Source organism: Periplaneta americana, chromosome 2, assembly GCF_040183065.1.
Source record: "Periplaneta americana isolate PAMFEO1 chromosome 2, P.americana_PAMFEO1_priV1, whole genome shotgun sequence".
Classification (NCBI taxonomy): domain Eukaryota; kingdom Metazoa; phylum Arthropoda; class Insecta; order Blattodea; family Blattidae; genus Periplaneta; species Periplaneta americana.
Genome location: NC_091118.1, coordinates 44,384,673 through 44,398,210, shown reverse-complemented (window position 1 = coordinate 44,398,210; position 13,538 = coordinate 44,384,673). Strand labels below are relative to the sequence as shown.

At 34.4% G+C, this 13,538-nt stretch overlaps 1 protein-coding gene and 1 long non-coding RNA gene across 2 annotated transcripts in view; one reads left to right on the top strand and one right to left on the bottom strand.

Moving 5' to 3' along the window:
* ptc (protein patched) overlaps nt 1-13,538 on the bottom strand; it is a 249,300-nt gene that overhangs the window by 66,580 nt on the left and 169,182 nt on the right. Inside the window, exon 3 of the mRNA XM_069816572.1 lies at nt 1,422-1,611. Coding sequence (XP_069672673.1) covers nt 1,422-1,611 — 190 coding nt within the window. The remainder of the gene's footprint in view (nt 1-1,421; nt 1,612-13,538) is intronic.
* The window catches only part of LOC138693042 (uncharacterized), a 61,238-nt gene that overhangs the window by 26,688 nt on the left and 21,012 nt on the right, over nt 1-13,538 (top strand). The window lies entirely within an intron of this gene.

Sequence of the window (13,538 nt, the reverse complement as noted above, 5' to 3'; positions counted from 1 at the left end):
TGTATTTTGATTAAACAAAATCCTAATGAAAATTATAAAACTGAATATCGCGATATTTCCTAGTTTACGTAAATGGATGAACTACTTTTCTTCCCTCCTATACCTAGAAGAGTAATTTGTTTGTATTTTACGTCAGTATCATCCAGTCGTGGAAGGGGGTAGCAAACGGTGTTTGCGGTTCTCAACCGTTAATCCAAAGGTATAGCCAGGTTAATATTAGAAATGTTAGTAAAAATAAAATGACGTCCCTGTACATTGCTAGTTGGTCTGTTGTTACATAACTCCGATCTTTTTCTTTTTTACATTAAATAAATCTACTATGTAATACTGATGGCCTGTTTTTCCAAGTATTGTTAAAAAATTTAACGACTGTTAAACTCTAAACAGTTTGTTAATTAATAAAATTGTATGTTTTCAACACCAGTTTGGTTTAACAGATTGTTAATTTTAAATGTAGGATTTCGGGCAGTTAACTCGTTTAACAGTTAGTTAAATATGGCCGATGTCTCCACAGCTGTTCGAACAGAAGTTGCGAAATTAATATTTTGTGTCTCTCTCTAGGGAATGTTTAGTATATGACTGATATGACTGGTAATATAACATTTAAAATATACTTTGGACTGTTTAAATACATTAGTGTTATTTTATTTCTTTCGTATTTCGTATCCATAATAGCAATGAGGAAATATAACCTTATTTTGTAATTATTATTCAGCACGTCACCTACAACTTTCATTTGTCAACTGTTTGTTTATGAAGCGTGGCCTACTATAACAGGTTGTCATTTTATGCAAGTTTCATGACTCACTCTATAATATAAAATTTAAAGATTAATTTTAGCCAATCAAAAATTGTCTTACATGTGTAGAATCATTACAAACTACTGTTGAGTAGTTAAAATAGTGCTAACAGACGTTATAGTTAACTGTTGGTTATCTTAAACAAAATTATGTTGAACAAATGGAAAATACATTAACAAAGCGTTAAAAATAAACATACTGTTAATTTAACATTCGTTAAGCAAAATTAAAAATTACTTGGACAAACTGGCCATGAGTGTCTTGCTTACTTTAAAAGCCGCGCTCAATTATTTTATTTCGCCTAGAATTCCACCGTCCTCCGCAGGGCTATCCGCGACATTTGAGTCCAAAAATGGAAGCGCAACCACTCAACAATTTAACACGAATACACAAGTTTTATTTTATTTTATTTCACTTTTTGAAGAGAAAAGAGGTACATTTCGAAGACTCGCCGGTTATATATAAATAAAGAAACAAATGTTTGTGTATACAGCCGGAGAAACGCCTGGCGCCCAAAGAATTTATGTCTTTGAAAAAATGGAAGCACTTAACTAAGAAGTATATTAGGTTAATGAGGGTACTTTATCTCGCGGCACTCTGTATAAATAGCATGTGACTCACATGCCATAGAGCTGCACCGTTACGCTGGTGGCAGCTTTGACGACGTCGAGGTGCGACAGAAGCGCCGCTGGGTGGAGAAGTGAGGCGTCGGAATCTCGCGGTGTCTGTATGAGGAGCTGGTGCGTACTCGAATGTGCCTCTCCCAGAGTCGCCTGCGTGTACCGCAGCTCGCGCTCCAAGCGGCCGCCCTCTGCAACAAACAACACACTGCATAAGTTTCTAGACTAAAGTGGGTTATCGAGAGTATTTTTTACAAAATTCAACTAATAAATTTCTACTGAATATTCTACTCAAAAACTTAAGATGAAGTGTCGAAGAAGCTGCATTCTAGATCTCATAGTTTTCGAGATTAGAAGGCATAAATATTCGCCGAATTAAGACTATCGTTATGTTGGTATATTTTGCACCTTAATATCTCGAAGACTGTTAAACTCAAGGAATTCTTTCTTTCCTTATCTTTCGCTGGCTTTCCAGCTCAACATGTCCTTGGCCTTGTCTATTCGCTGTGCAATCCCAATTTAAATTCCCTGCATCTTCTGTGAGAGTTGTGGTGAAAAAGCGGCTGTATTTCTACAAATACGTCTCTTTCGTTATTACATAACTCTTCTATTTCCTATTTTAATGATTGCGTAGTTCTTTAATAACATCCTGTATGCTATGTATAATTCAAAAGTCTCTTCAACTTTAAAATTATTATAATTATAAAATGTTTGAGGGAGGAGAATAAAAAGCAATTGTGTTGGATTTGGTTTCTACAGAATATTTGGAATATATTCGCTGATCTCTTGTTCAAACACCATTCTTTCTGCGACACCATACACAACAATTTGTAGGAAATATCTTGAAATATTTCAAATTTCTTGCGGAATAGCATCTTTTACAGTTGCTGTAAGGTTGTTGGGCGTGCCACGAAAAATAATTATTTAAAATAACGCTATAATAAAAAAATCAACCGAAATGAAATCTGGAGATCGTGAAGGTTATATTGTTGGAAAGTGCCTATTGATGGCACGATATCCAAAGATTCGCGTACTTAATTGTTTCTCAGGGTCGTAGATGTCGAGCAGTGTGCCATCTTGCATAAAGATTTTTTTTTTCAGGTCGTGATTCCTCAGTCTAAGGATGACGAAGTTCTGTAGTATACTGTACTGTACATAGCGTTGTTTACAGCATATATTATGGCGGCCAGCTGGTATCAAACTTAAGAGTCAGTGTACTAAAACCTCATCTCAATTTAAATGTAGCTGTCCTTCTTGTATGACATTAGGCTTATTTGGGTTTAAGCATTAAATACGGAGATAACGGGAGAAGATAGAGATGTGATAGCAAAAAGTACGAAAACTCAGAAATGTATTGCTTCCTTTACTGAATTGGTGGAGAAAAATATGCGACATTCGTTATCTATGAAAATTAGTTTTTACAAGTTCGAGACTACGTGTTATGGTTTTGTCAGGTCGCAAGAAGCGACACTCGGACACGACCCAACGATTCGGAATGTCAAACATCTGACGACCGTCCGACACGCGGATGAAGATGCAGGCCGCATCCAATAACCTACATAGCTTTTCCGGGCTCCCACCAGAGGCTCTGCTTGCGGCCTCCTACAGCTGGGCGTTCCGAGTTCGAGGTATCGATATTAATGCAATAAAACCTGAAATGTACGTCAACTGAGGGGGAATTATTTAAATTACGTACGAGTCAGAAATACGTATAAACAAGATTTGAATATGAGATAATTATTTTCAAATGATCAGAAATCTAGTTTAACAGAACATAAAGAGCTGGAAGCACTTAACGATTCTTTTAACTTGTCCAAAGGTTTTATTCACTAGAAAGTGAATAGAATTTTAATGCACTACATACACCTCCTATGAAATTTTTCTCCAATCATGAACTCATACTTTTAAGATACCTTAATGAATTATTAATTTTTTATATTACACATGTTCTTTAACGTTTTGTTAAATTGTCACTGCTTGTATCCTTTGTATCCTGGTAGAGTGTAAGAGAAGGCCCTATGGTCTTAACTCTGTGCCAGCATAAATAAATAAATAAATAAATAATAATAATAATAATAATAATAATAATAATAATAATAATTATTATTATTATTATTATTATTATTATTATTATTATTTTATTGGAAACCTCTTGCAATTTCAATTTTTGTTTTGTTGGAATTTGTCTCAACATTTTTATAAATCAAACTTTTTCTTCTAGCGAGTAGTTGTTCCTTTTACTGTCACACATGATTACTAGACAGTTGCTGAATGACCTGCAATTGTTTTCAAATGTTTGGTACATGTACTGTGAGAAAAAAGATAAGCTAGCATGTCGATGGCTAAGAAGTGATATGTCGTATCTACAAAAATGGTTCTTTAATTTAACTACATTTTTATGTAGATTAACAACATTTACTATGTTCACAAAATTGGACAGTTAACTAATATCCTAGATCATACATGTAGCAGATTGCTCATCCCTATGTTAAAAATGGCAGCACTTTGAAGAGAACAACCGCTAGGATCGCCACCCGTTCGCAGTACAGTCGCTAATGCAATTCATATGGTAGTTATGACGTGACTCCTTATGTAACAACTAGATGGCAGCATAGTAAACCTGACAAAAGTTATTACAGTCAAAGCCTATAAGGCCGAGCAATCTGAGTATATATGATCTAGGCTAATATTTTGTCCTTGAGTAGAAGATCTTGCAAAGCAGAAACATGTATAAACAAATTGTCTATTTTGAAATAAATTAAATTTTAAAACAATTTTTGATTCACCTGCATATTTACAAATACGAGGAATCGCTTCTTAGCTATCGATATAAGAACTGAGCATACCGGCCCTGCATTCGCCTGGGCTGGCTGATTTGATTTTTATCTGTACGAGTCCCGTAACCTTGAGAGCAATGACATAAAGAGGCAGTGGTCTTTACTGTCACCTGACATATGTTTCCCGTATTCCGCAGCAGATCTTTAGCATTGTGGGAAATTATTAAAATGTATTCAAAATCGTGAGAAAAATCATGTGAAGTTAAAAGAAACTTTATTAAGTATCAAAGCAAACAAAAATACGTAAATTCAAACCCCATTAAATAAATTACTACTTACAAAAGCGAATTACATACAATTCAGAATTAATTTATATGTAATTAAATGTAATTTTGCCATAATCTGTGCATAATTACGTACAAGTCAGAACTATGTAATAACTGGGTTACGTCCCTGATCACATATAACACACTGATCAGCCTAATACAATATCAAGACTACAACTTTGATCAATTTACTACGCTGCCATCTAGCGACTGCAGAAGAAGTCACATTACAACCCTGATGGATTTGCATAAGTAATAGCTTGCAGCAGTATTTCTATCTAGCGGTCGTCACCAAAAAATCGTTTTCTACAGTGGAGATCTTAGTGTAGTGGTTGTTCTTTTTCATATGTTGTCATTTCATAACAAGGGAATCTGAGATATACAGTCTGTTAATTAAGTATGGAATATTGCTAATAACTCTTTATATATTCATTTTATGAAAAAATATCAAAAACAAAAGTTGTTGGAGATATCGAATTAAAATTTATGGCTGTGATCCCACAAAAGTATTGATTCATGTACAGGGTATAGCAAAAATAACACTTTTTTAAATGGTATCTTATATTCAATTTTATATATTTTAAATCTTCATTCAATTTTACATATGAATAGAAGTTTGACTCACCATAAATTATGAATACTCTCTTGAAAATGTTGCGGTTCTTTCAAATGCTTTCATAATGTAACGCCATGAAACAAACAAAACAATGTGCATCTCCACATTATGGTAGTAGAGTAATGGATTTCCTCAACCAAATGTTCCCTGGTAGATGGATTGAAAGAAGAGGACACATTGAATGGCCAGCTAGATCACTTGACCTCAACCCATTGGATTTCTTCCTTTGGGGTTACGTAAAGTCCAGAATGTATCGTGATAAACCGAACAGTATTGAAGACCTTAAATTAAGGATTAGTAATAAGATGGAACTGATCACTCCTGAAACTGTGATAAAGTCAATGGACTGCCTTCGTGATAGACTGGGGCATTGTTCGGCCGTGAATGGTTCCCATTTTGAACATTTGTTATAATTTTAAACATTTTCTGAAACAGTTATGTTACTGTTTTGTTTGTTTCATGACCTGCTCCATATGAATACACACATTTATTTTGTGTTACATTATCAAAGCATTTGAAAGAACCATAACATTTACAAGAGAGTATTCATCATTTATGCTGCGTCAAACTTCTATTTGTATGTAAAATTGAATGGAGATTTCAAATATGTAAAATTTAATATAGTGTCCATTTAAAAAAGTATTATTTTTTGTCACGCCCTGTGCACAAATGAATACTTTTGTAAGACTACAGCTATAAGTTTTAGTTAGATATCTCCAACAACTTTTGTGTTTGATATTTTTTTTCATAAAATGAATATATAAAGAGTTATTAGTAGGGCTAGGATTTTGATGAAATTGCATCTTTTTTCTAGTAAACCAGAAACATAGCTGCTTTAGTATTTATATGTTATGTGATAAACTGAGTGTTTTAAGACACATTTGTTAGGGTTTTTTTTTTTTGCATTTCTTGCCTCTTTCAACTCATAAGAGCATCTTTTGTTTTATTCGGTCATTTTTTAGGCATTTTCATTTAATTTTGGCCATAAATCCCCATTATTAATGTAAAATAATGTTTATTTCCTTTGATATTTTCTTTACATATTTTGTTCATTAATATCCATTATTTTGTATAATATTTTAATCGTTTTTCTACACAAATATTGCCATTTTAACGTAGTACACCCCATGTAATGGATCAGTCCAACCACCCCACCCCTTCAATATAGACTCCTCTATACCTGCTAATTCCGGATAAGAGTGGCCTCTTGGCAGACTACATGGAAACTAAAAGTAAAGTAAATCCATGGCGCTACAGCCCATGAAGGGCCAAGACATATCAGCCGACTGTTGACCTCACGTCCACATGCCGAAGCTGAGGTGAATGATCATACATGGAAACTACATCAGGTAAAATAATTAATTAAAGTGTACTACTTAGAAAAAAATATGTAAAATTTAATTTAATTACTAGTCTAAATATTAAATAGTACAAAACCTCTTTTTCTACTAAGCCAATTATGTAAGATCAATTTTAGGGCATTTTAAGAGCATTGTTTTTTAAGATTTTTAGGTCATAAATGCATTGCTTTTAGGACATTTTTTTCATGATTTATAGGTCATCAAAATCTTAGCCCTAGCTATTAGCAATATTCCATACTTAATTAACACACTGTATATAAATACAGTATACATGATCAGTAGATACGTATAATCCAGATTCTGTTATACATTTGAACTAACAAGTTATTACCCACGTCAAAATTTTCCTTAAAGCAATTATTATGCTGTGCGATGCAATTCAGTTATAAACGACAAACCTTGTGAACTAGTAGGTGCAAGATGCATTTTATATTCCTAGTGTGTGAAATTTTGAGTTCCGGGACAGGGGATTTGACTCCTGAATTTCCGTCATAGCACCCATTCGCTGTAGCCCCACCCCTATTCCTAGAATCGAGCCCAGGCCCGTTGATTTTGTAGGTGGAAACGCTGTTACTGAAACTACAGAGGAGACAACTTAATCCCCTGTCAACGCGTAGGGTTGGTGTCGGTTGGGATGAGAAGATTGTTACATCGTATCTCTAATTCCACCTCCTCCCCCAGCCTTGAGGTCGAGTGGTTTTATTGTCTGAGCAATACACTGGACGGCGCATTGTCCCGGCTCATGAATATTTCAAAACAATAAGACAAGTACTTAAAACAATCTTGATGTCACATTCGGGGCGTGAGACCGGGGACTGCGACCACAATTATACACCTTCACCACGTCACTTGCCTCAGCAGCTTGGCAGTGCAGTAACTGAAAATACGATAAAGATGACACATACGTTCTTATTTATTTCATATGTTTCAGAACAATTCAGTACCTACACCTTCAGTCTGTCTCTCTCAACAACACAGTCACTACTTTCAGTGCTACTGTAAAAAAAAAAAAAATCCGCGGCGTTCATTTCGAGTATAATAGGAAATGGAATACACAAATTGATATGTCTATAGAAAAATTTTCTCTATCATGCATTCTTTGAAACGTCTGAAGAATTTCCTTCCTACTAAGCTCAGAGAAATCCTAGTACAGACCCTTGTGGAGCCTCACTTTGACTACTGTGATAAGTGCTGAATTTCTAAAAAATTTCAACATGTACAGTAGTGGCAAAAAAAACCGGACCAACCATTGTAGCTTATTTCGGAGCCTTGTTCACAGTGACAGCACGATAGACTGATAATTAAGATTTTCGTGGTTCGAATCCTGCCTGGGATGCAAACTTTTTTTTTTGTTCCTTATTCAAATTTATTCCCAATACTTTTCGATGGCAGCGATATTTTACTACATAATTAACTTATTATTTCCAGAACATGAATTTTACCAGCTTATTTTCTAATGGTTTTCGACATGGGCTACGTCAGCAGTCGAAACTACAACAATTTCAATAGATTACTCGCTATCTTGTGAATGCGTGCGTGGCATGCGCAGTGGCTCATTTCGGAGACTGATTATTCCGTCGGTCCGGTTTTTTTTCCCCCCAATACTCTACATAAGTTTGCGTCCGCTTTATTTTCAATGTCTGCCAACATGATCATATTTCGGAATATTTTCTTTGACTCTCCTGGCTCCGCTTGCAATATATAGACGTTTTACATTCTCTTTGCCTGCTATATCGAACTATACATGATTCCACACCCAACTACCTTGCATCTCAGTTTACTCTCCTAGCTTCATATCATAATCGTAATACATGTTCACAGCACAATCTGTTGCTATCAATACGACGTCATCAGACATCTCTGTACTCAAGTTCTTTCTCAATAGCTATGACCCGCTCCTGGAATTAGCTGCCACTGGAAATCAGGGATAGTCTTAGTGCCCAGTCGTTTATAAATAGGTTATTCAGGAATATTTTAAATGCATAGAATTAGTTTTTTGCAGCTATAATATTTAATATATAGTTAGTACTTTGTTGTTTCTATTACCATTGATTTTTAGGTAATTGTCATTGTTTCAATGCAACCTATATTAATTATACTTGGAGTGTAATATAAGCAGTAACATGAGCTGCTGTCAGGAAGTCGAAAGGTGAATAGCAATGGCAAAGGAAGCTTTTAATATAAAAAGGAGCATCTTCTGCAGACCTGTGGAAAAAAAAAAAAAACTGAGGAAAAGACTAGTGAAGTGCTTTGTGTAATGTGTGGCATTGTTTGGAGCAGAAACACGGACTTTACGACGAAGTGAAGAAAAGCGACTAGAAGCATTTGAAATGTAGATATGGAGAAAAAGGGAACGTGTGAAGTGGACAGACAGAATAAGAAATGAAGCTGTGTTGGAAAGAGTGGGTGAAGAAAGAATGATGCTGAAACTGATCAGGAAGAGAAAAAAGAATAGGTTAGATCATTAGTTGAAAATAATCTGCCTACTGATTGATGCACTGGAAGGAATGGTAAACGGGAGAAGAGTTCGAGACAGAAGAAGATAACAGATGATAGACATCATGAAGGTATATGGATCATATGCAGAGACAAAGGGGAAGGCAGAAAATAGGAAAGACTGGAGAATGTTTGGTTTGCAGTGAAAGATCTGCCCTTGGGAATGGACGCACGTCAAAACTGTCGAGAAGTATGGATTACTACGTCTAAGGCAGATTCGTATTACCAATATCTACTGTATGACTGCAACTTTTAATAGTTATCTATCATTATTACAACATAAGCAAAATGTAATTTGGACAACCCTCAGAATAGACTCTGACGTCGGTATCTTTTAACAAATCTCACAGCGTAACTCACTGAAAATCTGGCATCATCTGGCAGTTTTTTAAATAAATCTCCTAGAAATTGAGAAATGAAAGTAACTCCTACATAACAGCTTGCGCGTCTCTCTGCCTTCAACTTCAGCGTTTCCATAGCAACGCCTTCATGTTCCCGCAGTGAGCATTTCAATCATGGCTGAAGATCCGCCCGCATCTGGTAGAAAAAGGGTCCGTCTGAACTTCTCACCCCATTTCCGGGACATCACCCTCAATCACACAGCTTAAAAAATCCCGCATCCCCCCGTGTATCTACTTTAATTTCACGCTTACATTTTTTTATCTAAAACTCTCATCTCGATATGTCAGTTGGCAGGCGTGTTTGAACTGGCATAAATACCTGTTGATGACCAGTCAAAGGGGGTTGAAAAACAACTGTTGCTGCGGTAAATAGTGGCTTACTTTCTTACCGAGATGAAACAAAGATCAAGGGGTATTTATCCATTGACAGAACAATCTAAAAGAGAAAAGGGTTGTAGACTGAGACCCACCCCATTTCGTGTCCTGTCATCCTTGGCATGTTCTAGTATTGAGTCACTTGTAATCAAAGCTAAACTAGAGAGTTGGTGTGAAGCCGTTGAGTCGTGTCTTTACGGCGAAAAACAAATACACAATGTTCTAATATGACTAGGAGTCCTGCGTTTGGTTACCTAAAGCAGCCGCGGCGAAAATGCGACTCACGAGCACATTGTGGCTCGCAGTGCTTTTTTTCTCGCTTCCTACCTACAACCCCCACCCTCTTACTCACTGGAGTCAAATTCCGTTCTATTTGTATTTGTCTCGGACCTGCGAGTGGCGTATCGTCGCAATATCTCTCTCGAAACCATGTACCTCTATACAAAACGACAGTTTCAAGTAGGATGGGAGGATGTATTCTTTTGCTTACAATATGATGATAATATTAAATGTATGATTTGTTCACAAATATTACTAGGAAAACGTTGTATAACATAAAACGGCATTATAAGTTACTACATGTTACTGATGAAACATTAAAAGGTTGTGTTATTATTATTATTATTATTATTATTATTATTATTATTATTATTATTATTATTATTATTATCATCTCTGTACGTCGATTCTTTTACAGCAGATGTACGAATTATGCGGTTAGATTTTCAATTTAAACTCACAGATTTACAATGTGACGTTAAATGAAAGCTAGATGTAAGGACTTGACAGATATTGAACTTTTCAAATCATTGGAAAAAAAAAAAAAATATTTGAAGCTTCGTTCTTTCGCTTGCTCTGTTGAAGCCATGTTCGCTGAAACTTACGTTTGTGAAAAATTATTTTCAACAATTAAAATAGTAAAAATCAAATTTAGATTACGACTGACAGACAAATACCTTCGTGATCAACTACGATTGGCAGTAAGTGACATAATTCCTGATTTTGAAACTTTGTCGCAGAGACATTCTGAAGACAGTTAATTTTACGTTGTGATAATGTGTCCTATGTTTTCTTGTTCATTTCTTTCTTCGTTACACGTCCTAAACATTAACTTCCCCTTCGGTTGTCCGCCTCCCTCCATAGGTGCTATGCACGTTGCAGCTTACACAGTGGCTCGGCGCACCATCGCCTTTTCGCCACGGCTGACCTAAAGCATCCGAGCAACTCGCATCACTGTAGTTATACTGAAGTTCACGTAAGTTCAGTTCCCAAATAGCAAATATTTCCGTCTTGTCAGTGTTGCCAACTGTTACCAGATATCACCACATGTAGTAAAATCACGATCCTATGTACTGAATGACTTCTTAACTCACCGTACTTTACCCTTATGTTGGAAGGTTATTCTGAATAGTTTCAATAATAATTTTTAATGTACTGTATTTTCGTAGGCGAACTATATGAGAAATGGAGGAAATAAATCACATGAAAAGTGTGTTGCTATGTTCTATTTTTTTTTATTCCTTTACATTATTATTGCATTATTATTAGCATTAATAGGTTACTAGATGTAAATATACAACAAAGTATAGTACATAATACATTCAAGAATCAAATCTGTTCCTAGACAAATTATATTATTGTCACTTCAAAGATTTCACCGTACATTTACTTCCAAAAGGTAGATAAATTAATAACCAATTGACTTTTGATTGGAATTCGAATGAATCTCTGATTATCTTTTGAAATTAGTAAGGAAAGGACATGGTAAGGAAAAGTAAGGAAATATAATACAAATAGGCTAAAACTAAATAATAATAATAAATCAACTTACAAAAATAATTTTGCTCCTTAAAAGCCATAAGTAATTTCACTTCTAGACACCTCTTTTAAAGATTTCATTCGTTTGTTTGTTTGTAAATTGCTTAGTAATGTTACACTTACACAGGAGATTATGATAATAAAACTCATTTGTATTATTGTATTATTTCTGCAACTCCACGTCTGTCATTGAAAAAATGTATGATACATAACTGTGAAGTCTCTTTTGGCTCTTCTGTCCTAAATTTAAATAAGAAAAACAAATGATTCAAGAAATGTGAGATGGTGAAAATTAGGTACTCAATTAAAAATAATTACTACCAAGAGTATTTTATTAATTCTATACAAAATATGGATTACACAGAAGAGATGGTCAGAAAACAGATTTATACACAACATACAGCATAAAACGATCATCCAAAAACGCTTTTTGTACACAATAACATCTTTCAAACGAAGTAAAATAGCCGATAAGTTTAATAAATATTACGCTGATAACTATAATTAAAAATTATCTACAAGCTGTACAAGGGAACAAAATAGTGTATTGTTGAAATTAGGGGGTTTTGGTTTATTAGGTGTATTTATAATTTTAATTACTTTTTCTACAATTAAGGAAAAACTGAAAGAAATATTAAATCTACAATCTACTTTATATAACAACATTTAATGAAGAACTGAATATTACTATTAATTTAATAACGTAAGACCCAAAACATCTCCAAGTCTAGACAATACACATGCTGATTTTCTTAAACATGTTGGCAAACTCTATACTTTCATCTTGTAATCTCATCTAAAATACAATGTCTGTGTGGAGAAAATCTAACATAACATCAATTTTGAAAAGCAATTATTCAACTAATATCTTTTCGAGTTATCGACAGATACCACTTACTAGTATGATAGCCAAAATTATGGAAGAGATGATTTCATAGATTGAATTGGTTCCTGGAATCTAGTAACTAACTTTCATCTCATTGAGTTAACTTTAGAGAATTACATTCAACAAATGGACAGATTTTTAATTTTAGTCAAGATATTAAAGATATTTTAAACAGAAAACAAGACACCTTAGCAATTTATTTTCAAGGATCATATGTCTCTGTAGATATAAACCACTTAAGAAATTGCAAACTTAGGGTGTCCAAGATAAAATGTTACACTGGGTCAGTGACTTGGTTATTCGATTCATTGTCACAAATATGACAAATATATAAATAGAGACAGATTCATCTGGGCTTCCCACATTGTTGTTTTCAGGAATACATTTTCCAATATTAATGTCGATGATCTCACAAAAGAAATAGATCTTATGATAATCTCATCATTTGCAGATAATATGGTTGTCTAGAACAAAAAATCACAGTCCACAAATATTAATAAACTGAGCCAAAATCCCAACACAGAACTCAAACTTGCTCAGTTAAAGTAAACTTTACTAATAAAACACAATCCCAAGTTATATGAAAATGAATATTATATACGTTAACTTTAACAGATGATGTTAAGAAATGTGATATTTCTCCAGACATTTTAAAAATCATTATAAACGATAAATAATCTGGTCAGTCAGTGGCTACATACAGTATTTTATCCATGGATCCTGTTTATCAAGCCACAGATGTAGTGGTGTTGTAGTACAATACTAGTATATTCCCTTTTACAGGGAATTATATTCCAACAGTGACTAATTTTGACAGTGAAAATTCAGATACACTTTCAAGCTTACAAACTCTCCAGTATCTCATAAATTTGAAAAGGCTGTCATACTATCAGATTGAAAAACAGATATTCTTGCTATAGTATTGGATGTAACAGCAAGAAATCTCAATATTTTACAATGTTTTAAAATTTTACGAAAACTGGTCGAATTACAACAACAATTGGTACTTCAGTGGATCCCTGAACTTTATAGAGTGGGAGGTAATGAGGTAGCTGAAAGGTA